This window comes from Acanthopagrus latus, chromosome 7, assembly GCF_904848185.1.
Source record: "Acanthopagrus latus isolate v.2019 chromosome 7, fAcaLat1.1, whole genome shotgun sequence".
Taxonomy (NCBI): Eukaryota; Metazoa; Chordata; class Actinopteri; order Spariformes; family Sparidae; genus Acanthopagrus; species Acanthopagrus latus.
In genome coordinates, this window is record NC_051045.1 from 16,584,287 (window position 1) to 16,608,738 (window position 24,452).

Below are 24,452 nucleotides of genomic sequence, written 5' to 3' on the forward strand. Positions count from 1 at the left end.
CCAAACTATTTCTGCGTAGCATATGAAGGGTGGAAGTAACAACAATTAAACAAGAGAAGATAAGATATTCCTTTATTGATCCCCCTTGGGAGAAGTTCACTGGTAACAAGCAGTACAGAGGGAAAACAAGTAGCAACACAAGAGTAAGTCTCAAAAATAGAGACAATAATAAATCTGATAAATGAGAAAAATGGAGGTGATAGAAATACAAGTGAATGAAAACAAAGGGGTAAAAATGCCTGTGAAATTAAAAACTGATTGATAATGGATTTGGATTTGATGAAAACCGTTATGTTTACCATTTATCCTGTCTAACACTCATCATTCACAACACAACACACAAAAATGTCTTTAATCTTTCAGGAAAGTGGCCTCAAGGGTGAAGGAAAGATAAAATAATAATACTGTGGACCTGTCACGTATTTACTTTCTGCTGCGTTGGTTAGCAGCACAGTCCGAAGTGTATACATATTACTCCGCATCCAATTGCGTAATACGCCTTCCTCGAAAAACAATAGTCCACCAAGTGATTGTAAACATCATATTAACCGATTCTGAAGAAACATAAAGCAGCCAATCAGACTCTACACACTAACATCTAAATAATCCTTTATATATAAAAATGTTTGGTTAGTCATCGAACCAGTTTTCGACAAAACAATAAATAAGATCCGGTTGCACGGACAGGAAGCAAGGAGAGTCTCATGGCGCCCGACTAGAAAGAAGCAACAATTATCGGTTACTAATTTCTGTTCTATTTAGCGCGTCTACACTTAAGGATACCTTTCTACACGAAAACGTACGGTAAGAAAAAAGCGTGGAGATTCCAGTGCCGGGGAGGGGAAATGTTTTCATTTTCTTCAGGGAGAGAATTTGGGCGGTCTGCCGCAGCTGAGGCCCTCGAGGTCCCCAGTAGAGCTCTCAGAATGCCTGAGTGTAAAATCGGGCTGCCTGGTGTAAAATGGCGACGCGGAGCAGGCAGGATGAAGGGCAGCTAGGCCCGTTTTTAAACGGCTAACACGCGCTGTGTTGGACGCTGTTGATGTGTCAACTTGCTTAGATCAGTGACAAGTTCTTCGTTCAGTAGCGGTATCACGTTCAAACACAGAAACTGTCATTGTATAAGTGCAAGGCATTTGTATGGGATGTGCAGCGTCTTTAAATAAGATTCCGAGCTACCGTGACAACACTGCTAGTTAGCCAGCTAAGAGCTAACGTTAGCTGCTCTGTTAACGTTGGCACTAAGTTTCTATGTAGCTTAGCTAGCTGTTGACCAAGGGTGCTGTCACTTCACAAGTATTGTCATACTTCACCAGTTAAAACTGCTCACACTTGCAGTAGATACATTTCAACATCAACAACTACACATCCTTAAGTAAAGAAACTTCATATTGCTAATACTAATGTGTACAGACAACATGCATCTGGTGGGGTCAAAGCTGTGTTACTTGTGTAGATAAACTCAAGGAGCAGTTACGTTGGTTTTAACATTACTGACGCAAACACTGTTCAGAGCACGTATGATTAACCACGTCATAATCGATATTCATCAGCTAACTCCTCTACTGACGTGAATATAGTAAAACGGGATCGTGTGCAAAAGACTGGCAGTCAAGGAACTGTCTTGATATATAAAAACATTTTTCATAAATCATGCCAGTCTATTTATCTCAGGATAAGACAACATAATTTGCCCAAAGGAGATTTACAATCTGACACCTGCATTTGAGGAAATGTTTTGATCTTACATGAACAAATGAACTGTAGATGTCAACCAGCAAATGTTGTGGAGCAAAAGTTTTAAGTGTGAGTAAGTCAAAATTGTGGATCTGATTAAATATACTGTCCCTTTCCACCACTGTGTAAGGACTTTACAGGGGCTATTACAACTGTTTTTCCATGTGCTTTCCATTTGGAAAGAACCCATTTACATATGTACAAACCAGACATTTGACTCAAGTCAGTAAGCTCAAGTCTCATTAAGTCCCAAATATTTTTTTTCTTGGGTAAGTCATCTCAAGGTTGCTTAAGAAAAGTCCAGTCACTTTTTCCCCACCCAAGAAACTTCAGTCCTAACTGCAGCATCTGGTCATCATAAAAAGAAAAGACAAGGTGTTACCTGCAAAATAATAACATTATTGTCTAATTTATCCGACCATTTAAGACATATGGCAACAAATTTAATTTGTTTATAGAGATTCAGTGAAATAAATGAAACGATAAAACACTTTATTAAAGCTTTCTTAGTTGCTCCTCAGAAAGTATTCCATCCCATCACTTTTAAAGAGTTAAATACTAACAGCCAGACTACAATACAGGACACTGAAAACTGAACACAGATTTGAGTCATCAAGTTACAAGTATTTAACTTCCAAGTTGAAGTCGAGTCATGTATTTTCTGTCAAGTCATCAAAACAGTGAGTCAACATCTTTGCTAAAAAAAAACAATTAAAGTCGTTGTTATACCTCAGCATAGGCAACATGCCCTTAGTTACCTTATCTAACCCTCTTCACAGCTGAGAAAGTTTGAAAAAGTATCTGTGTTCCAGCAGGTCTTGGAGGTCTTACTGTTTACACTCTTTGTTGTTTATCAAGGGGCAAATTAGCTGGAACTATAAAATACCTTAACTCATGCAAACACTCAAACAGCTGTCCTATGGCAAGTAACTAAGGAACTAGAATTGGGTTATGAACTTGCAGGTGATTGTAAGTATGCTTTGAAAAAATGTCATAAAATAACTTTTTTTTATTTTTGTGGATAGTTATGGATTCTGAGGAGAATGAGGTGGAGAGCAGCAGTGATGCAGGTCCCTCAGGGATGGAGGAGCCGTCTGAAAGCGGCATGGGTATGGAGTCATCGGAGGCCATGTCTGCAGACAGCAGCGATGCTGCTGCCTCTCATGCACAGGCCCCAGAGTCCGACTGCCATGTGGGACAGAGCTCAGAGGGAGTTGTGGTAAGCTTTTTGTAAGCTAATGAAAAGGATGACCGTGTGAACATGAGTGAAGAAACAGCCTTGGACTAAAGGCAACAAAACCAGGCTTTTTAACTTCATGACAAAAGTTTCTTGATATCATGTTCTTGCCCCTCCCCTCAAGGTGTTCATCCCAGAAACCAGCTCCAGTACAGACGTCAGAGTTTCATCAGTCCACCTCCCAGACTCTTCTTCAGTGGCCCAGTCCACCAGTGTGTCCAGCGTGTCCACAGTGACTCAGTCAGTGCTGGTGTCTGAGTCACCCCGAATGATGGTCCACTCCAGCGCTGTGTCTGAGGGAGCCATGATGGTTTCTGACTCAACAGCTTCTACCTCGTCAGATCTGGGATCTGCTATTGACAAGATCATAGAGTCAACAATCGGCCCTGATATCATGAATGGTATTTCCACTGAGACTCCTCTTTCCATTATATCATGAGCTGGGCAGCTTTGAGGCTGTGTCACTTTGATTAGTTTGTCATTAAGTCGCTGAAATCTGAAATCTTATTTACTGTTCCTCTATTAGGCTGCATAGCTGTGACAAGTGCAGAAGACGGAGGTGCAGAAACAACCCAGTATCTGATATTACAAGGACCAGATGACGGTAAGTGTGCTGTTGTTACCGCTAACTCATTGAATGTCATGACAAAAGCAACAATATACAGAGTATTCTGGTTCGATGTTACTCAGAAAGTTTGTATTCATCAGACAGAGAAATTATTTAACCTTTCTGTGTCAACTTGTTATGAATAAACCTTATTTTAGCATTCTAACAAGTTTTTATTTAAAATAATTGTCCACTACAGGTGCTCCTATGGTAGCCCACATGTCATCCTCAGCCCTTTCTGATCGTGTATCCATAGAAGCTCTTGCAGAGGGCCCCACATCCACCTGTGTGGACCAAGGAGACCTGCAGGGCAACCTTGAACCTGACCAGCCTGACGACCAGCCGGGTCACTCGGGTTACCCAGAGGACAGCAGCAGTCAACCTGACCAGCCCCAGCACTCCCACCCCTCCCAGTACATGGACTGCAGTGCAGATGGTCCAGACCAGACAGAGGAGTCCTCATCCTCCTATGTTGAGTGTTCGGGCGAGGAACCTGACCAGACCCGCTCCCAGTCTGGTTTCCCTGACTACAGTGGGGATAACAGTGACCAGGACCTGCCTGGATATGTGGAATGCAGCGGAGCTGACTCAAACCCGACCAGCCGAGGCCACTATGTGGTGGAGTGCAGCGCTGGGTACCTGGAGTGTGCCGTGGACGATGGTGAGCGACCGCATCACTCACGAAGTTACATTGACAGTAGTGCAGACCACCGGACACAGACAAGTCGGCAGTATGGGGCTGAGTATGGAGCGGAGTGTGTCGCAGCTGCAGACTCTGAGCAACCAGGTTGCTCTCGATACCAGTCAAGGGACGATGATGAGGATGACGAGCAGAACCAGGATCCAGATCAGCCGCAGCACTCCCAACAGCAGCCACATCACTCCTGTTACATGGAGAGCAGCAACGGACCAGAAGCCTCTCTGTACGCCGATGACAGCTCGTCATCAGACCACCCTCTGGCAGACACGGCAGGCTCGGGCGGGCTCCCAGAGGCTTTGGAGTGCAGTGAGAGTCAGCCTGGGCCCTTCATCAGCAGTAGCGGGACGTACACATCCAATCCAGAGCCTGAGCTGGCACAGCAGTGCTCACCCAGCCAAGAGGAGCCTCAAGGCTCCCAGGGGCCACAGGATGAATGTGGGTTGGTCAGGGAGATGGAGACATCAACAGTGGCAGAGGGCTCTGGAGACAGACCCCCAAACCTGGCTGAGCTTGAGGAGATGATGGAAGTGGTGATCGTACAGCAGTTCAAGTGTAAGATGTGTCCATACAAGAGCGCCTCCAAAGACACACTCATCAACCACATGAGAGACAAACACTTTAAACCTGCAGGTAATGTCCAGTGGTATGGTTGATTTTTTATTGCAAAGAGATGGACCTTCTGTTTTTTAAATTGTAATTTATTCTTGGTGTAATATCTGTTTTTTAGGGGACAATGCAAAGAAGCGTAAACGTGGACGGCCTCCTAAAAGTGAGACATTGGCCCGTCGCCAGGCAGAGAGGCAGGAAGCTGAAGAGAGGAGGGCAGCAAAATCGAAGGCTGCTGAGCCTCAGCAAGCAGCAGCAGAAGAAGAGGAGGATGATATTGTAGACGCTGGAGCAATTGATGATCCTGAAGGTCAGTGAGGATGATTTTCATTAAATGGATTCATTCTTACATTTCTGAGTCAGTGAATTAGTCAAAAGATAGGAATCATATTCACACATCTCCCTCCCTGCTCCTTTGTTTATCCACAGAGGACAGTGACTACAACCCAGCTGAGGAGGATTGCAATGGGAGACCACCAGCTACTCTGAAGAAGCCCGCTCCTCCGATCTCTTCCTCCTCTACAGGGCGTCCTCGACGTAAAGTTGGCCGTCCGAGGAAGTACAGCCTTTTAGATGAAGGCTACATCCCCAAAGGTCAGTTTTAGTACATGATGCATCACTTCTGTCACAAAGCTTACAATTCTGGCTCCTGTGTTTTAATTCTTGTTTTGAATTTATGTTACAGAAGCAGAGAGCATTGCAAAAAAACCCAGGATTAATGGGGATGCTAGTGTGTCCGAAGAGGCAAGCTCCTCTGGGTTAAACAATGTTCCTGCAATGGTGACAGATGGTGACACAGCTGAGGCAGCAATTAGCCAATCAGACTCTGAGAATAAAGACCCCTCATCCAACACACAGCCAGAGGAAGAGTTCTACCAGAGGAAGCGCGGTCGACCCTCCAAGCATTTTCTTCGGAAGAAGTATAAAAAATATATGAATCGAAAGTAAGTGTCAAATTGGTATATGTCCACGGTTGTTTTTCAAAATTCACTGTAAAATAACTTATACAACAAGCTAACTGTGTCTGTCTCTCAAATTCTTCCAGTCGGTATTATAAGTCTCTCAAACCGCTCCTGAGACCTCACAACTGTTGGATCTGTGGCTCGCGCTTCCTCACTCAAGAAGATTTGCGCTTCCATGTGGACTCTCATGAGGGCAATGACCCCGAGCTCTTCAAGTGCCTTCAGTGCAACTATCGATGCAAGCGCTGGTCCTCACTCAAGGTCAGTTGTAGTAAAATAGACCAAAATATTAAGGTTGACCTCAGTTTGTAGTTACAGTTTCCTAAAACTTGTCCATTTTGCAGGAACACATGTTTAATCATGAGGGCACCAAGCCATTCAAGTGTGAGGAGTGTGATTACACAAGTGTCTATAGGAAAGATGTCATTCGTCATTCAGCAGTCCACAAAAAAGACAAGTAAGTAGCTTGTTTAACAACATACAGTACATGCGCAATAAATAATTCCTAATCCAGAGCACGTTTTACAGGTTTATTAAAAATTGATTCTGTTTCTGTTTCTTTTCCATCCAACAGAAAAAGAAAGACAGAGTCGGTAAGACATTTCCATATTTGAATGATGGTAAAATGCTAATGAGCATTCTCACTGTGTTTTGGGCCATTTAACCTGTCAACTTCCTGTTCATTCTTTCAGGTACCAAAGGTGTCAGAGTTCCTCTGCCCTGTGTGTCACAGAGTTTACCCCATGCAGAAGAGACTGACCCAACACATGAAGACCCACAGCTCAGAGAAACCACACATGTGTGACAAGGTCAGAGAACAAAGATTGTAAAAAATTACTCAAGAATTTGAATCATGGGTTAACCACAACCTGTACTTCCCTGACAATTTAGTAACTTTCCATACATTCTCTGTTTGCACTTAATTCTTAATAGTCCAGAATCCTTGGACACCATTTACCGATTGAGGATTACCTATAAAGATATTTTTGATTTCGGAAGGTTTGAAGATTTTGGGTTCACTGACCTTCTTTGAGTGCATGATTTACTTGCCCGAACTGAACAATGTCACCGTGCAACAATGTTGTAGAAAACCTAAACCTTTCATTTAACAGGCTTTTTAATCAACTCCAAAACTCTTGTTGAAGATGCCTTTCTGTCTTTGCAGTGTGGGAAATCTTTCAAGAAACGGTACACGTTCAAAATGCACCTGCTGACCCACATCCAGAGCCTCGGAGACAAGTCAGTATTCAAAACATTTATTTTGTGAGTGTGTGTTTCTAAGACACACTGAATTTTCACATAATTTTCTGATGATACATTTTTGTTACAATATGCCTTCATGAATCAACATTGGTCATTTTGTTTGATGTGAGCAATGATGACATCATCTCAGTTAATAACTTGTACTTATGCTAGGTTCAAATGTGAATTTTGCGATTACACCTGCGACAACAAGAAGCTGCTGCTCAACCATCAGCTGTCCCACACTAACGACCGGCCCTTCAAGTGTGACTACTGTAAATACTCCACTTCTAAAGAGGAGTTCCTCGTCTCCCATCTGGCCATCAAACACACAGGTCAGTGTGGCAGAAGGGCTTTTACAAAGTTATTTATTTATTATTTAATCATCACCTCATGAATGTAAAACACGACAAATCGCTGGGTTATGAATGTGTGTCCTGCAGGAGAGAAGCCTTTCTCCTGCGAAATGTGTCACTTCACGACAAAGCACAGGAAGAACCTGCGTCTACATGTGCAGTGTCGCCACCCTGAGGCATTTGAGGAGTGGGCCGTATCTCACCCCGAGGAGCCTGTGAGGAGGCGACGCCGACCCTTCTTTACCCTGCAGCAGATCGAGGAGCTTAAACAACAACACGAGGACACACAGGGCCTGCAGAACACTATTGTAAGCCTATTATAGTTGCATTATTTACTTTAGGCCCCATTTGAATTTAATTTTGGCGTTTTTATAGTTTTGTAAAAAAAAATGTTCATGTTATTAGGTTGCAGTGGATTCTGCGACACTACAAGCCATGCAAGGTATGGAAAATGCCTCAGTGTCCCAGGATGCATTAGGAAACACCACCATCATCTACGAACAAGGTCACTGAAGAGACTTCATTATTAGTATTTCTGGTGATGTGTGTCAACATAAGGACACATTGTGACTTTTCTCCATGTGCTCTACAGCTGAATCCAGTGATCTATCCGCACAGAATGCTCTCGACCTGCTGCTTAATATGAGCAATGCCCGGGAACTGGTTGGAAACGCCTTACAGGTTTGTACTGTGGCTCATTTAAAATAGAAAGTCACTTAACAGAGAATAAGCAGTAAAATGGAAGAATTGACAGATTGTGCTCCTCAGGTGGCAGTGCTAAAGTCAGAGGGCAAAGCTTTAGAAAAGGGAACATGGAGTACTGTGACTGCAGCGCCGGGTCAGGCCCAGAAGGTCGTGACCTTCCATGTGTCTGAGAACGGCGAGACGGTTCTACAAGAGGCCTACGAGGCAGCCACCTCAGAAACAGGAGAGCTCACCCAGATCGCCATCGAAGCCTACGATGGTGGAGGAGACTTCAGTGTGGTGGAACAGACGGCTGAAGAGAATCCTAGCCCTGAATTCAGGTAATATAACACACTTCTCTCGGATTAGGAGGTACAGATGTTGCTGGAAAACAGAGTCACATGAATAATTAGAATAAGACTGATGACCTCTATGAATGTTATCTTTGCAGTAATGGTGAGAGCAGTCCTTCTCAGACTGTGGAAGTCTCGGGGTCAGAGAGCCTGAAAAGTGAAAAGTTCTACCTCGCCTCAGCACTGCCTGATGGTGTATTGCAGCAGGTGGAGGTAATTACAAGAGAGATCAGATCTTTTGGCATGTAAAGCTCCGTTTTACATAGACGATTCCTCCTCTCTGACTGTGTTTTGTGTTTTCTGTCAGCTGAGCAGTGAAGCCCCAGCCTCTCCCTCTGCTGTGGGCTCTCCCGGTCTGAGCACCAAAAGGTTTTCCTGCCGGATATGCATGGAGTCTTTCCACGGACGCTCTGACATGGAGAACCACAAGAGGGCGCACTTGGATACAAACACCTTCAAGTGTCCTGACTGTGAATTCACCTCCACCTCCTGGCCCGAGGTCAAGGTGAGTCGTCTCTCTGTCTTCAACTCTCTGCTCAACTTTTTGTAATTTCCAACCGTTATATGTAATTTAACTGTCAATATCAACTTTTTTTTAGGTGTTTCTGTTATGTCTAAAGCATTCCTGCCCTGAATCTTCTAACCTTGCAATTGGTATCTTTTTGTCTTTAGGCTCACATGGGGCAACATTCCTATCTCCGCCCTCACAAGTGTCCAAGCTGCAGCTTTGCCTCCAAGAACAAGAAAGACCTGCGGCGCCACATGATGACACACACCAATGAGAAACCGTTTTCTTGCAAACTTTGCGGACAAAGGTGGGAGCATACCTCATTTGAAGTCACAGATAATATGTTGGTTTAAATGAGAAAAATGTTTGAATGCAACACACCTGCAGTGACGATGATGTGCAAACATCAATGTTGATGGTTTTTTTTGTCTAACATCTCAGGTTTAACCGTAATGGCCATCTGAAGTTTCACATGGAGCGTCTTCACAATCAGGATCATCCTACACGCAAGAATCGCAGCACCACATCTCAACAAACCATCATAGTGAACAGCGATGAGGAGGCCCTGGCCACACTACAGTGTAAGGAACACAAAATAAGGCTCAAAATTAAAAATAGTACTCAATAATATGGTTCAAAACAGGCTAACAGGTTAAAATAGACAAGGATTGATAAGAAGTTAAGTCACAAAAATGTCTAATTAAATGTGTGTGTTTTGCTGTGTGTGTCTAACAGCCCTGCAGGCACATCAGACAGTCATCACTCCAGAGCGATTACAGACCCTCGGACAGGAACACATCATCGTAGCTCAAGAACAGGCACTATCAGACCAGGTAGAAATGATAATGGACTCATTATGATAGTCTCATACAGTATAGGTGTTTTCTACCTACTGTGAATTGCCACTCTTTTTTTTTTTTTATAACTAAATTGATTAAATGTACATTAATCAGGAGGAGGGCACATATATCCAGCAGATAACCACCATAGACGGACAGACAGTTCAGCACTTGATGACAGGAGACAACCAGGTGACTGAGGTAAGGATTCTATCACTTCCTGTTTTAATGATCCTGACAACAGTGGAATAGCAGAGATGAATATATGTTAAGTAGGCTGTGCTTTGTTTGATTAATTGTTTAAGAAATTTGTGCTGTGCATGCAAATCCGCCACGTCACTCACAAGCAACAAACTCCCATGTGTAGAAGAACCCAGTCAGACTAAATGCTCTAATATCAGACTGACTTCTCTTGTTGATTTGAAAAAGTTAGGTTTCCCATGTGTATTAAGCTACAAATCTATAGTGATATTGTGGCATTTTATTGCATAAATGTTACTTATTATCCCTTTAGATAGTAAAACCATATTACGTTCCTTCATCTCAACTCATACCTCACATGTTTCAGGTTCAGTACATCATCTCACAGGACGGAGTGCAGCACTTGATCCCTCAGGAGTATGTGGTGGTTGCTGATGGCAACCACATACAGGTCAGTGTTTTACCTTGCGAGAAGTCCCTGTAACTGCTGGATAAATGCCTTGTTTAAGGTGATAATGTCTTGTTCAAACTGCTCTCCTGTTGTCAGATGCCAGACGGACAGATCATCCAGTACGAGCATGACGGGGCCTTTCTGCAGGAGCAACAGGTGAGGCAGATATTCATCATTTAGAACAGTCTAAAGTTGGCAGATAACCTCAAATTCCCTACAGTGAGAGGTTATTTGTTTTGTTCTTTATGTGTTCAGATTGCTGTGAGTCATGATGGTCAGATCCAGTACCTACCTGTGAGCTCGGAACAACAGATTGTGAATCCTGAAGACCTGGAGGCTGCCGCCCACTCTGCTGTCACAGGTTGGCTCTCACAGGGAGCAGATTGCTCTTCACTTGTTTTATATTCTGTCTTCCACCACAGTTAGTTTGTTTATATTTACCAAATTCAGTGAGGACTATACCAATGAAATGTTTCCCAAAGTATACCACAATAATCGGGGTTGATAAATTGACTTGCAGCTGTTAACTTCCTCACAAAATCTGTCTGTTGAATAATTTCCTTCAACTGTAGGCAAATCTGATCATTAGTGTCGGCCCAGATACCACACACAATCACATCTCACCACACCTTGGCTCATTATCCACCAGTGGCACCTCTAGCTGCAGAAATCTTTCTTTTGATAATAATATCAGTTTCTATCAGCATGTTAAAAATAATTGCCCAATCTTGTTTTAGCAGTTACACAGAATGTCTAAGATCTGGTTCTTTCTGTCTTCCAAGAACCTGGAAACATTCCTGTTTAGACTACTGTGACTCACTCCACTCATGCTGAAACAAACCCAACTTTTCCAGACTTCAGCTAATTCAAAATGCGGCTGCAAAAGTCATCAGAAATTTAAATGAAAGAGTAACCCCAATTGGTTAACCATGTGTTTCATGACTGTTTTATTGTGTCCTTTTGTATCCTCTTAGACTATTTTTATATCAATATAAAACTGTCATTGTATTGCAATCTGTTTTAATTGCTATGATGATGTACTTGTTAACTAGTTGTTGTTGTTGTTGTTGTTATTATTATTATTATTATTATTATTATTATTATTATTATTATTATTATTGATAATAATAATAATAATAATAATAATAATAATAATAATAATAATAATAATAATAATAATAATAACAACAACAACAACAACAACATCAATAATAATAATAATAATAATAATAATCGTCATCATCATCATCAAAAGCTTGTAAATAACATTCATGAATTCATGAATGTTATTTCATGAATTCATGTTATTTTTTTTTTGTAAATAACATGAATTCTGATCTTTGTTCTTGCAGCTGTAGCAGATGCAGCCATGGCACAGACCCAGACGCTTTACACAGAAGCTACACCTGAACAGCTGGAGCAGCTGCAGCAGCAAGGCATCCACTATGACGTCATTACCTTCACAGACGAGTAGATGGCTTTTTAAGCCTACCTAGGTACAAACCTGCGCAGTGCAGGACCAACACAAACCACTATGAGCTGACAAGTTCAGTGACCTCAACTTATTTATGCATTCAGCTGGCCGTGAACTACAAAATCATCTGCTCGAGGGCGATCACACTGTTCGATGAACAGCTTTTTGTAAAGTCAAGTTATTGCACCCATTGCTTCTAACTTAATCATAGGGGTTGTGCATTTCAGAGTTAATTTAGGCAAGATTGGTCTATTCTGAATTCTTAAAAATGTTTTTTTTTTCTTTATGTGCCTCAACTGCTTCCATTTGCAAGACAATGTTATCAACAAAAATCAAATGGCTTATGTCATGTTGGAGAAATTATACAGCGCATCCAAGTGAACATTTTAAGTTTCTGAACGGGGGAATGAAAAGGCAGTGTTTATTTTTCATCTGTAATCAGATATGATTGTTGTTAATCCGCAGCGTTGTGTTTTATGAATATGTACATACTTTTTTCCATTTGTCTTCTGTTCTGTGATGGAGGATATGTGTTGATTTGGTGAATATGAACTGTTTAATAAGCTGAAAGCTGACACCAAATAAATCACTTTATGTATACTTTTATGTCAAGATCATCTTCTGATGGATCCCATATTGCAGGAATTGATACTTCTCTCATTTTTCAATATAAAGCAGGTCAAGGTGATGTATTAAAAGGCTCAATTCACAGACAAATACAAAGCTGTCCATTCAAATGAGCCATCGGGATTTGCATAAGTCACCACCAGCAGAAATGGACAGTATGAAAAAAATAATGTCATTGATAAATACAATATTAATCTGAAAATGAGCGTGAAATGGGACTACTAAACGTATATTTAAGGTATATCCACTTTAAAGTGTCATTATATTTTAATGCCGTGGACAAAAAAAAGCAAAGCTACGGACTATATTCACATGGCAGCCATTTTCCTCTCACATTCAGGATGGGAAGCTCAAATTTCATACTGCTGTGTTCAAGGTTGTAAGTCATTTAAGCATAGCAAATCTTACAACCTATTGTCATTTAACCACCTCTTGATTGACCAGCAACTAAAAAGACGATGGACAGTGATAATCCAGAGGGACATTGGGTCATATATGAAGGTAAAACAACATGCGTGATAACCTGTTGGCCTCCTTTAGACAACAGCTAAGTTAAAAATTGAACCACTTCCCAGCTAACATTACTGTATGAGTGCTACACAATACGACAGGAAATACTTTTATACCGTGTTTCTTTTATATTGTTCACAGTTTGTCAGATTCATTATGTTTACATCACTTACAGCCTGAAACACAGTCACATGACATTATACCAATATCTGAGCTTCCCACTTTGAGCATGATGTCAGAGGAAAATGGCCACCATGTGAATGCAGTCTATTACAAAACATTCACTCTGCTTGCACATTCAATCAGAAATGAGTTGATGCAACTCAATGTGAGGCTGTAATTTGTGGTGTTACATTGCACCATGGTGTGCTGAAGGCAGTTCCAGCATTGTGTCAACAGTTCTTGCACAGGGAAGGATGCAATGACAGCCACTCTTGAGCAATGTAATGTAATCCACCCCAAATACGCCACAACCTATGACCTCAGAAATGATCGACATCCTCCTGACTGTCATCATCATTAGTTTCGAAGGTGTTGTAGTAGGTTACATCACAGGAGTTCCTGCTCCTGCGTCCACCCTGCGTGTGTCTGCATTATATGGAAACATTTAACATTCAGTTAAAAAAAAAAAAAGAAGTTAAATATGAAACATATCCATGGTGTGCCACACCAATCCTCAAAGAGCCGACAGCCTGGCATGAGACACATCAGTCTGTTCCCTCCAGCTGATGAACTTCCTCTTTCCTTCACCAAGGAGGGGCTTCAGATCTTCCCAAGAGACTGGAAACTGTCAAAAATTGCTGAGCGTCACTGAGCATTAAACTTAAGATGAAGATTTCATTTCTCTTCCTACTTTTATTAGGTATGATTATTTTTTTTAAATTATTTCTTTTTTTGCAAAAAGGCAAATTGATAATTTTCTGCTCTCCAGTGTTATACCTGATTAATATTTGTTTTCCAGACGTCCCTCATCTGAAGGGGCAGCAGAGGATTGAGGAGTTTGAACACGTTGTGCTGAGACTTGCCTTCCCTTCATTTTACAACACTTACAACAAGTCCTGCTGTAAACTCTATCCAGCAGGATGTTATAATCTGCTGGACAGCACAGGATACGTCTGTGATTCACTGAAAGGCAGAGTGACGATAACCGAGAGTGATGGCTGGATACAATTTAAAATATCGAATGTACGTTTTGAGGACGGAGGCTATTACAGATGTTATGTGCTGGGAACTCAAAACCGCGTCTACAGTGATTACTACGTGGAGGTCTCTGGTAAGCAGTCTTATAATCTTCACTCATGTGACGTTATTAATGTGTATTATGGAATAGCCTCTAACGCTCAGGCCAAAACTGGATTACTACAGCTTCATAAGATAAATGTTTTCTTGCAAAAGGATATTTAAGTTTGTTTTCTAAAGCGTCGAAACAGTAGTAAAGGTTAATTATCGCCTGAAACTCTGGAAGCTTATTTGAAATTCTTGCATTTTACAGAGATTACCGGTCACCATAGCCAGTCTCAGCCTGCACTGACAACAGCCATCAAAGCACCAAACACCTCCACAACACTCATAGACTCCACTGGAGCTGCTCTGGCAGAGGACCACGGTGACAGCCTCAGGTATTCACTCTGCAGACTGCTCGTCTTCTGCTGCTCCCTTGCTGAATAATGGATGATCTGGAATGCAGTGTATTTTCTTCCTTCCCAGAGTTCCCTGGAGTTTCGGTCTCTCGCTAGCTGTCATTGTGTCCTTTGCAGCAATGATTTTGATCACCTCCATTATCGGTGTGGTTTTCTGCAGAATCAAGCCCAAACGTAAACAGTCGTGTAAGCAGTTTCCTTAGATTAGTGATTTGCATTAAAAAAAAAAACATGTTGTGCATTTTCTTTGGAAAGGGTCAATTGGACTGAACCGATATTGTTTTTCTTTGCAGACAAATATGGAGAAACTCCATGTGAGTCAGTGAAACAAGAGGCCCCGGTAAGTGCTAAACAGGGAACATGTCGCCACTATGATTCATTGTCAGTTGCTTTTAGTAACACATTGGTTGTTTGTGCCCCAGACTTCCTCTACAACACTGTCTCCTGAAAATGTTTGTCTCCCACAGGACACGTGCGGCATAGTTTACACCACAGTGGACTTCAGAGCTCACCAGAGGCCAATGGAGGTATATGAAAACCTGAGGACACACACGACACAAGTGGGAGCCCCTGAGTCCACCTGGAGAGCAGAGGGTGATGGGGTGGTGGAGTACTCCACACTGGCAATCCACCAGTGAATTCATGTGAAACTTTAGTCAGTGTCGGATTCTAATCAGACAGGTTTTCTTTGTTCTTTGTGTGTTTGTAAAGGAATGGAATGGCAAGTATTGGTTGTGGTTCATACTACTTAGCCTGAGTTTTTAAAGGAGATGGAGTTTGCTCATTTTGAGGTCATAATTTTATTTTGGGTTAGAGGCACTCTGTCTGAAATGGTTAGTTTGAGCTCCTGTCTCTTTACAGTCCCCCCTCCTGAATACCCAGTCTCCTCCAATTGGTCAGCTCACACAAGCCTGAGCCAGCGCCGCTAACAAACAACAGAGCAGCTGTGCTAAATTAATCCATATGTGCAAAACTAACTGTTGAGCATAAATTATGCAAATGTGTGACTCTGTGACAGAGTGTGATGTCACAAAGTCACAGAATTAAAGGTGGGACTTCTGATGAGGTGTTTCAGGAGCAGTATTTTGTGTGGGACAGAGAGAAAGGAAATGAAAAAAAAAAAACTATGTAGTTCTCCTTTAAGACATTTACATGACAGGGAGGACATAACAAAAAGAGGCATTTGGTTGCATTATGGGAAATGAAGGATCCAGCATTTTTGGAGCTTGAACTCTATAACGAATTAAATCTCATGACATCTTGGCCTCCGCTGGTTTAAACTTCTCTTTTGTCTGGGGTCATGGGTCATCCAGCTTTATGGAAGTGCCATATTAAACAACTTGTAATAACTTTGTAATACCTTTAAATGTATAAAATATGTATGGATTGTGAAAATGATAAGCTAAATGAAAATGAAGTGATGATGTAATTAAAGAAATTAATTGTGTGGTAAAATATATACAAAACATTTGTTTCCATGTGGTTTCCTCTGAACACCGTGCCCCTATTCACAGGCTGAGATAGCAGCAATGTTGTCAGATCATGTCATCAGGTTATCTTTTGTCATATCAATGTTTTTCCTTATCAGTTTCATCTCTATTACAGCCTCAGAGGAAACCTGGCCCTCCGCTATTCTGAGAGCCGCTCGATATTCTATTCCTGGCCCTGTTCTTCCCTATACACAAAAAAAGCTGTTGGCGATTCCTCTTTGTATCGTCTCTTAAAGGTCAAGTTTCTCTTAAGAGCAAATGAATAAAGAGACGGGACGAATTCTTATTCCTGTGACATTTCAGCGCAGCACTGTAACACAAAACTGACTTAAGACATACGATCTCCACTGTAGTCACCACAGTCAGACTGACACACACACAAAACACACGCAGAATGTTTTTAGTTGCTGTAATCAGTTTAATGAAAAGGCAGCTACAACACAGTCATGTGTATGCTGTCAAGAGTCTTCTATTTGCACTATTTTTACATCCAATCTTCAATCAGACAAGGCCCCAGAGGGAAATACACTCTTATAGATTATACATCAGCTGCCTTATTTGATTAAACAGACTTGGCCAGACCAACAGACTGACCCTGGGCATTAAAGACGGCATAGTACTCCCTGATGAAGACATCTCCCAGGATCCAGAGCTGCTGAGAGCCACCCTGGCCAAAGCCGGTCATGCAACCATAGGAGCTCTGAGGAGAGACAAGAGAAAACAGAGTTACTTCCCCCAAACTTCAGTTATAGTGTTGAAAGCTTTTCTGTTTCAGTGGTTGTCGGGGATCCAGCAGACCTGAGAGACGTAGGCAGATGCAGGGACGGTGAAGGCGTATCCATTGAGAGTGAAGGTGACATCAGGCATGCTCTGGATGTTCTGGCAGTTCACTGTGGCCTGTGAGAAGAACATTACGCACAGAGAAGATGTATTTATTGGTGTTTTACAGGTTTCCAGCTAAAGCGAGTAACCAAGTCCTGCTTAATTATTTTCTTTTGAGAGTTTTGACGTCAGAGCATTAAAGTCTGTTTACTCTGAGTTCAGAAAATGGGGGAAAATCTACTTCACATGGTATGGTGTGATGGTATGACTCACCTCTCCGTACGCGTTGGTTGAGGCTCCGACCCAGGAGTTCATGTTGTTGATGTCACTGGTTGGGCCAACAATCAGGGAGGTACCAGTGTCAATGATGGCCTGGCAGCCACCAGAGCAGGCCACGGTCTGTCCGTTGATGGTAACGCTGTGAGGAGGAACGGCAGAACGGGGATTGTAGTTGAGCTAGAAGGCTTTGTGCAATGTTTTGGGCTCAGTTTATGTTTTTTGTTATTAATACCTGTCCATGTTGATCTGCCAGTAGGTGGCAGAAGACAGGGGGATCCAGTTGATTTGTCCAGTGTAGTGGTTGCTGTCGGTACCACCGAAGACCACCTCACTGCCCTGCTCACTGTTGCTGTAAGAGAGTGAAAATACAAATGTCTGGCATGAATTTAAAGTAAAATGACAGACATGCACTCAACCAACAGATCTCCATCCTATTTCAGTACCCGCTCAGGTAGACGGAGAACATTGGCTGGGACACCAGACCCTGCTGGATCATGTTGTCGAAGACAGGCACGACGTTGTCAGAGGCAATGGACTGGAAGGCCAGTCCCAGGATGCCATCAGCTGCCATGGAAGCCATGAAAGCAGCCTCGGTCTGGCTGAGTCCAAACACCTGGTTGGCCACATAGATGCCGCCCACCTGCATACACGATGCAGCTGTCAGTCACAGTTCAACAGAGCGCGGGGACACGCATGTTTGAAGTCTAAACAGACTGTGCATGTTGTTCCAGGGGTTTTGAGTTACCTCAACAGTGTCGCTGCCCAGATATCCGGTCATGCTGCCAGTGCCGTACTGGATGGACAGTTGCTGGTCTCCCCACTTGAAGGTGGAGGACTGCTGAGGGTTGAATTTATTGTGGTTCTCTGCAGGGAAATGTGCACTTTCAGGAATTTGCCACAAAAACATGGAACATCTTTTGTCATGGGGTAAGTGCAATTACTGAGTGTTGTACCACTGCTTGTACTTAAAGCAACATTATGATACTTTTTTATAACAGCTTCAAAAAAATGAAAATAATTTTCCTCGTTAAGTTTCTTGTAATAAGTTACACTCTCCACTCCACCCTCCTGTCACTTGTGTCTGCGCTGTGTAACATGAGTGAGAAGGTAGGATCACAGTGTTACATACATGTTTACTTCAACATACAAGTTTTTAACATGTCACATTGTTATAATACATTATGTTTATACTGTGTTTGTAGTTAGCACCTACATTACATCCGACAAATTGTTGTATTTAGGACAGCGGTGCTGCAATCACAACCTGTGGGAGGCACGAAATCCCACAAAATGCCATTTTCTACATATATTGCTTTAAGAAACTATTATAGTAGTTTGCTAATTACTGCATTAGTTGATAAATGAGTATTTGGACCTTTTTGTTGTTGAATTAGCAACACAACCACCTAATTAAGACTGTATAGCAAGATAAAATCCAGAAATCAAAGTTTAATCAAGTAGCGGAACAGACTTATCAAGATAAGTGCTGTTATACTAGTTACACATTTAGTTTACACAGTTAGTTAATTTAATCTATGATGATCCATGCGTTTAATTTTATATGATAATTTTATATCTTCTATGTAAAATCTGACTCTGCACAGTGACAAGTAGCAACAGTTGTCACATAACTGTAGCGGAGTACAAAGAATAATAAGCGCCTCAATATCATGTCTATATGCAGTAATTTGATAAATATAGTTGTTTACTTTCCACCACTGTTGAAAACACTATCAGAATGATTGGAGAGTTCAACTGACTGAATAACCGCCCGTGCTAGTGGTCTCTGTAACACTCACGGCAGGCCTGGCTGCTGCAGTAGACTGAGGGGATCCACAGGTTGGAGGAGCCGGTGTCAAAGATGACGGTGAAGGACTGAGGAGGGTTACCAATGGAGACCACACCATAGTAGGACAGCTAGAGGGATGGAGGAGGACAAATAAAGAGATTAACAACTTGATTCAAAGCACAAAATGTGTTTGTCTTTACAAATACCTGCTATTAGCTCTAAGAGAGACATAACTCTATATGTATGTTTGCTATTCAACCAGAGGCTGCAGTCAATAAGATGGTGACTGGTCTGGACTTACGTCAGCATCGTTGGTCATGGACTCAGTTCCAGTCTGGATGAACTTGGCCATTGGGTTGTATGGGTGCTGCTTCCTGAACTCCTCCCACTTTCCCTGCTCCTGCAGGGTCTCCCTGGCAGTCTTCCCCTTGATCAGGGGCATCCTACAGACAGAAAACATGAACATGAATTTGATGTTTCCCTCAGGAATATTAGATGCAAATATTGTCTTCCAGTAATTTTGCCTGTTGAGGCACAAAGTGTCAAAGAAATAGAGGAGCAGCTTCTTTTCAACCAGCCAGGTGAGACTTACCTGTGGAGGCACTCGGAGAAAGCCACAAGGGCTGACAGGACAACGAGCCACTTCATCATGTCGGTCACTTTACTGTTGGACTCAGAGGAGTGAAGTTTCAGCAGCAGAGTCCAGCCTTTTTATACATCGTATCAAGGTTGTGACTCCGAAATGCCCCTCTACATAACTTGATATCACGTGTCAGCTGGAGATAAGAAATCTGCAGTGTGGTGATAAATTGCCTCTTATCTAGAAGCAAATATTCCATTAAACAATTAAACAATGAAGAGTTTCGCTAGAATCATTCAACTATTTTGTGGCAACATGTTAACTGTGAAACAAAGGTTGCTTTTTAAAGTTCGAGTTTAAAGTTTTTATTTCAAACGAACAGTTTGTGTGTTGATTGTATAAAGTTAAAATAATCTTAATGAATATGTCAAACACACTGATAAAATAAATGTTTTGTGTGACATTACTAATGATTATCTCAGCATTGTTGATGTAAATTCCTTAATGTGGAAAACAGTTCAGCAAAATAATTTTTTGACTTTTATTATCTAACTGACCATCTGAATATATAAGTGCAGGATAAGTGTTTACAGTGTGACACAGTGTGAACTGTGCGTAGGTCAGATGTTCTGATGAACAAAACTTCTGTTTAAGATTGATATGGAAACTTTCCACGTGTTTCAAGGGTGTGAACTGTTATGTGGGCAGGGTTAGCTGATAACAGTAATACACATAACAAAGACATCAGGGAATTGACTTGAAGTGTGAACAAACAGCATCAAAACTCTGTGAACTTTAATCTAAACCGAGTAGATATACTGCGGTTTGAATGTGACTAGCAAGTTGTTTTCATGACGTGCCGACAAAGTTTATGTTTCATAAGTCATTTAATTTGAAATCCCACTCAGAACTTTCATCACCTTTGGCTTTGGCATTGGGTTTGTAAGTTTCGCAATTGATGTGACATTTCTGGAGCTTTAAAGCAAAACATTCTGAAGTAGATGAGGACTTGTTTTAAAGAGGAAAAGAAAAACTATGAATAAAACTGTAAAATCACTCCATTAGAGCTCGTCTGGTGTAATGAAAGTCTCTGAAATCCCTTGAGATCCAAAACTAATTTAATAAGAAATAATTTACACCCTTGATGTGCAGTTGAGCTCCTGCCCACACTTCATGGCATGCTGATGCTTTTAGCTTAGCAGCTACAGTGAAGATTTCAGTTTAAAAAAGGGTGTAAACAACATTGTATAACTCTATTTGGGTTCTCTGGGCTTCTGGACACTTTGATTATGCCGGACAAGCTGTATAAAGCAATTTCATGTTATTGGTTTTCTTTAATTTAATTAATTTAAATTACTTTCGGAGAATGCTGCAACAGTGTTTTGCTATGAAGCTCCAGAAATGTTACTACAAACTTCAACTGACTTTTCATTGGCATCGGTATGAGTAGATGATGACTGTAATTTTTTGGGTGAACTGTAGACTTTCGTTGGTGTCTTGCTGGAGGTGGCAGCATGAGAACAACTGCTCCCTGAAAACCCCCGACAAAACTAGCATGTTTGTCAAAAACAGTAAGAAAAAGAATGAAGTCAACACTGCCCTAAAGAGAAGGCAATGTCGCGTCAAGCAGGGAAAAAAAGGAGAGAGCAACAGAAAAGAAACAGATGAAACAACTGACACGCCAGCCGAGGAGCATCATGCTGATCAGCACGCTGCAGTTCTGGCAGAGCAACACATGTTAAGACAGGAACACAAAGAAGCCGCTCACAACACTTTAAAAAAAGCATTAAAGAACTGGAGGACTAAGAAAGAACTTTTGTGTTGGAGGAAAGAGAGAGTGAGTCAGAGGAACAACACAGACAAACTGCTCCTTTAATTTCTTGCATGGTAACTTGATCTGCAAACTGCAAAGTAACTAGTAACCACAGCTGTCAGTGTAGTAAAGTAAAAAGCACATTCATTGAGAGTAGATTTACTGTGAAAACATCTGTACTGTACTGATTTCTACATCTGGAAATCCATTGGTCTGTTGTTTAGTATGCAAATCTATTTGTTTCTATCAAAATAATCTTTTTTTATTGATAATTTACTGATATTGCTGCTTGGACCACTCCTACTATCAGTGATAATAATGTGATTCATATGGCCTTGCTTATACAAAAAACTTCATTTTACTTAAAACCATCTTATGCCCAGAAATGTCATTCACACATCATAATGTTTTTTCTTATTTATTCCTTAATTGATAAAAAGTCAGTTAGTACATGTGTATTTGAAAAAAACAAAACTCTTAAATCGTGTGTTGCTTTCTGGTGCAGTTGCCCTTTAACTGACATCTGCAGAAGTCAAATATTTGGCACGAGTCAGATGCTTTCAGTTCAGTTCCATTAGTCAGCAAAGTCAAGAGCTTTCTGACGAAGGTAACAGAGACTCTGATTGTGACCTTCATCTTAATCACACTGTGATTAAAACCGCCTGACACCTCCATCCCATAACACACATCATGTTTAATCAAGCAACACAAACTGCACATGGAAAAAAAACAAATCCACAGGGCATGCAGCCAATGGCAATGTTGTTGTTACACTTTTATTGACAATAATATATTTATACATTTCTCTCGATAAATTAACATAAAATGAGCAGGAAGAACAAAACAATCACAAATAAAAAAAAATTTTAAGAGGTAAAAAGTGTCTGATGTCTACTGGGGCTCTGGTCTTTTCTGTCCTTGATATGTGGATTAATAGAATCAAAACTAAATATCAGAGTGCACAGAGAACACAAATGAAGAACACAGTCGGTGAAGATAAAATATGTTTCTGGTTTTCACTCCCAAATGCCGTTTCTGTTAGGCTCCTCTTCATCTGCGTGTTTTAAAAGTCCATGTTTTTGAAGTCGTCAGTACATCTGTACCTGCTCTCATCGTATCTGGTGCACACCAAGTGGGGCAGACAGGGGCAGGTGTGGTGTTGCCTTTTGCCTGGATAGGGCACCTGAAAGTGGGAAGAAGAGGAGGAGGAGAAGATGATAAAATCTAACAGTTTAAATCCTTCATTGGCTGACAGGTGGAGTTGCTCTTTAAAACTCTGAATCAGTGGTGTTACAACAACTAACTGTTGCCATTTGATCAAAGTGATGTATGGCTCTGATTGGACGCTTCACGCTGGAGAGGAGATCAATAGCCTCTCGCAGTTATCAGCAGTTTTTCTAAATCTTCAGCCAACCTGCCAGCGCCTGATATCATCTGAGTTTCCACTAACGCTCAGAACAAGTGTGGGCGAGAGAGAAAAAGAGTATGAGACCGTGACGCAGGCGGATCAGTGACTTCACATTTCTCCCCACCTTGTGACTAAAGGGGTGGCATTCATCCCCTTCCACACCTCTCGGGACGCACATCCTCAGACCCCTCAGCCACAGACTGACGGCACAGCAAAAACCGAACCCACACTGCACGTCTCTCTCGCAGGCCTGCAGGAGAGACAGACAGAGAGAGAATAAAAGAGGCAGAAGGTCAGACGAGGGGAGTTCTTTTGATGCCAGGGATTCAGTTTTGTTCTGCTCCGCGTTAATAGAGACGTCCTCTCATGTTCGTACAGTCAGAGACATTTCATCCATTGCCTGTCATCTCCCTAATCCATTTACAAATGAATATCAATCAGAGGGCTGAGATAATTTCCTCTCGTTTTTTTTTCCAGCCGGCTTGAAGCGGAGGAGGATGTGGTCGTCCTGTCACTCAAGCGTAATCAAATTTTAGACAATTATCCTGAAAATTGGACTGTGCTGTTTGCATATATAGCTCCTTTTATGGGCACATTTATCGTCTGAACGTGCGACCAAAGATTAAGAGTCAAGGGCCGGTAGTACGTAAAACAAAGTATATATAAAGGTGCAAGTACAGCACATTTCTTAATGCATAGACAACATTTGTGTTGAAATAACTGGTCAATTAATTCATCAAAAGAAAACAAATTGCCAGTGTTGTTATACTAAACCAACCATTTAACCTCTTAAATGTGAGGATTTGGTGCCTTTCTGTCTTATACTGTTGTAAATTCAATATATGGGTATTTGGACTTTTTCTATAAGACCAAAAACAACTTATCGCCACCTTGTGATGGGCATTTGTCAGTATTTTACATGTTACAGGCCAAATGATTAATTGAGTAATAAAAAACAAAATTGGATTAAGTGATAATGAAAATAACTGTTAAGTTCAGCCATGTAATGTGTAAAATCAATGAGTGTCTCAATGCATGATCACACAAAGACCAGATAATAAACAAATAAATAAACAAATCTAAAGAGTTATTTCTAATAAGACATTACTCAAAACAGTCATTCATAATTTTGAGTAATTTGAAACTATCCTAAAAACAGATTAAACATGAATCTAGTTTACAGATAAAAAAGACAGAAAATGACTTTACCAGATTTGTCTCACTCACCCCGGTGATTACAGCTCCTCTGGTCAGGCTCAGAGACACCAGCAGCAGAGACAGCAGGACCGCCCTGAAGCCCATGACAGCAACAGGAGAACTGGACTCTCACGACACCCTCAACACTGGACAACAGCTGTTAACGCTCTCTCTAGCACCTCGCACTGGATCCCCGGCTCTCCAGACACTCATAAAGGTTCCCAGAACTCCTCAGAGGGGGGAGCTGCACTCTCTCCCTCTCTTTATCCACCTCAGACCCCCACCCAACACTCCCTCCCTCCCTCCCTCCCTCCCTCCTGTTCTCTGACATCCCCTCAGC

At 41.6% G+C, this 24,452-nt stretch overlaps 4 protein-coding genes across 10 annotated transcripts; 2 read left to right on the top strand and 2 right to left on the bottom strand.

The window, feature by feature from the left end:
• The first annotated feature begins 85 nt into the window (after nucleotides 1-85).
• LOC119023196 (zinc finger protein 335-like) lies at nucleotides 86-12,563 on the top strand. Of its 6 annotated transcripts, none has more exons than XM_037104939.1 (28): nucleotides 86-804; nucleotides 2,763-2,956; nucleotides 3,099-3,375; nucleotides 3,501-3,578; nucleotides 3,781-4,911; nucleotides 5,009-5,197; nucleotides 5,317-5,481; nucleotides 5,573-5,831; nucleotides 5,933-6,110; nucleotides 6,194-6,306; nucleotides 6,424-6,442; nucleotides 6,542-6,658; nucleotides 7,015-7,088; nucleotides 7,266-7,426; nucleotides 7,535-7,755; nucleotides 7,853-7,952; nucleotides 8,040-8,128; nucleotides 8,216-8,472; nucleotides 8,583-8,697; nucleotides 8,792-8,989; nucleotides 9,157-9,299; nucleotides 9,434-9,573; nucleotides 9,728-9,825; nucleotides 9,946-10,032; nucleotides 10,400-10,483; nucleotides 10,580-10,639; nucleotides 10,739-10,844; nucleotides 11,836-12,563. In XM_037104939.1, exons 2-28 carry the CDS (start codon nucleotides 2,765-2,767, stop codon nucleotides 11,955-11,957), a joined length of 4,773 nt encoding a protein of 1,590 aa, XP_036960834.1. In that variant the 5' UTR covers nucleotides 86-804; nucleotides 2,763-2,764; the 3' UTR covers nucleotides 11,958-12,563. The 6 variants fall into 6 exon arrangements, with proteins under 6 accessions (XP_036960834.1, XP_036960835.1, XP_036960830.1 ...); XM_037104940.1 differs by lacking the exon at nucleotides 86-804 and adding an exon at nucleotides 938-1,089; XM_037104935.1 differs by lacking the exon at nucleotides 86-804 and adding an exon at nucleotides 943-1,810.
• Nucleotides 12,564-13,799: 1,236 nt separating this feature from the next.
• On the top strand, nucleotides 13,800-16,486 carry LOC119023150. Its single transcript, XM_037104852.1, has 6 exons — nucleotides 13,800-13,956; nucleotides 14,056-14,367; nucleotides 14,587-14,713; nucleotides 14,802-14,920; nucleotides 15,028-15,074; nucleotides 15,202-16,486. Exons 1-6 carry the CDS (start codon nucleotides 13,923-13,925, stop codon nucleotides 15,370-15,372), a joined length of 810 nt encoding a protein of 269 aa, XP_036960747.1. The 5' UTR covers nucleotides 13,800-13,922; the 3' UTR covers nucleotides 15,373-16,486.
• A 151-nt stretch (nucleotides 16,487-16,637) lies between these two features.
• Nucleotides 16,638-21,220, bottom strand: LOC119022982 (pepsin A-like). Of its 2 annotated transcripts, none has more exons than XM_037104529.1 (9): nucleotides 19,707-19,803; nucleotides 19,416-19,557; nucleotides 19,125-19,242; nucleotides 18,071-18,189; nucleotides 17,769-17,965; nucleotides 17,558-17,674; nucleotides 17,320-17,464; nucleotides 17,023-17,121; nucleotides 16,638-16,924 (listed from the first exon to the last, which is right to left on the bottom strand). In XM_037104529.1, the coding sequence occupies exons 1-9, from the start codon at nucleotides 19,763-19,765 to the stop codon at nucleotides 16,787-16,789; spliced, it is 1,134 nt and encodes a 377-aa protein (XP_036960424.1). In that variant the 5' UTR covers nucleotides 19,766-19,803; the 3' UTR covers nucleotides 16,638-16,786. The 2 variants fall into 2 exon arrangements, with proteins under 2 accessions (XP_036960424.1, XP_036960423.1); XM_037104528.1 differs by lacking the exon at nucleotides 19,707-19,803 and adding an exon at nucleotides 21,120-21,220 and having other exon boundaries at nucleotides 16,787-16,924.
• Nucleotides 21,221-22,286: 1,066 nt separating this feature from the next.
• On the bottom strand, nucleotides 22,287-24,354 carry prok1 (prokineticin 1). Its single transcript, XM_037104934.1, has 3 exons — nucleotides 24,143-24,354; nucleotides 23,040-23,165; nucleotides 22,287-22,690 (listed from the first exon to the last, which is right to left on the bottom strand). The coding sequence occupies exons 1-3, from the start codon at nucleotides 24,215-24,217 to the stop codon at nucleotides 22,571-22,573; spliced, it is 321 nt and encodes a 106-aa protein (XP_036960829.1). The 5' UTR covers nucleotides 24,218-24,354; the 3' UTR covers nucleotides 22,287-22,570.
• Between the last annotated feature and the right edge of the window lie 98 nt (nucleotides 24,355-24,452).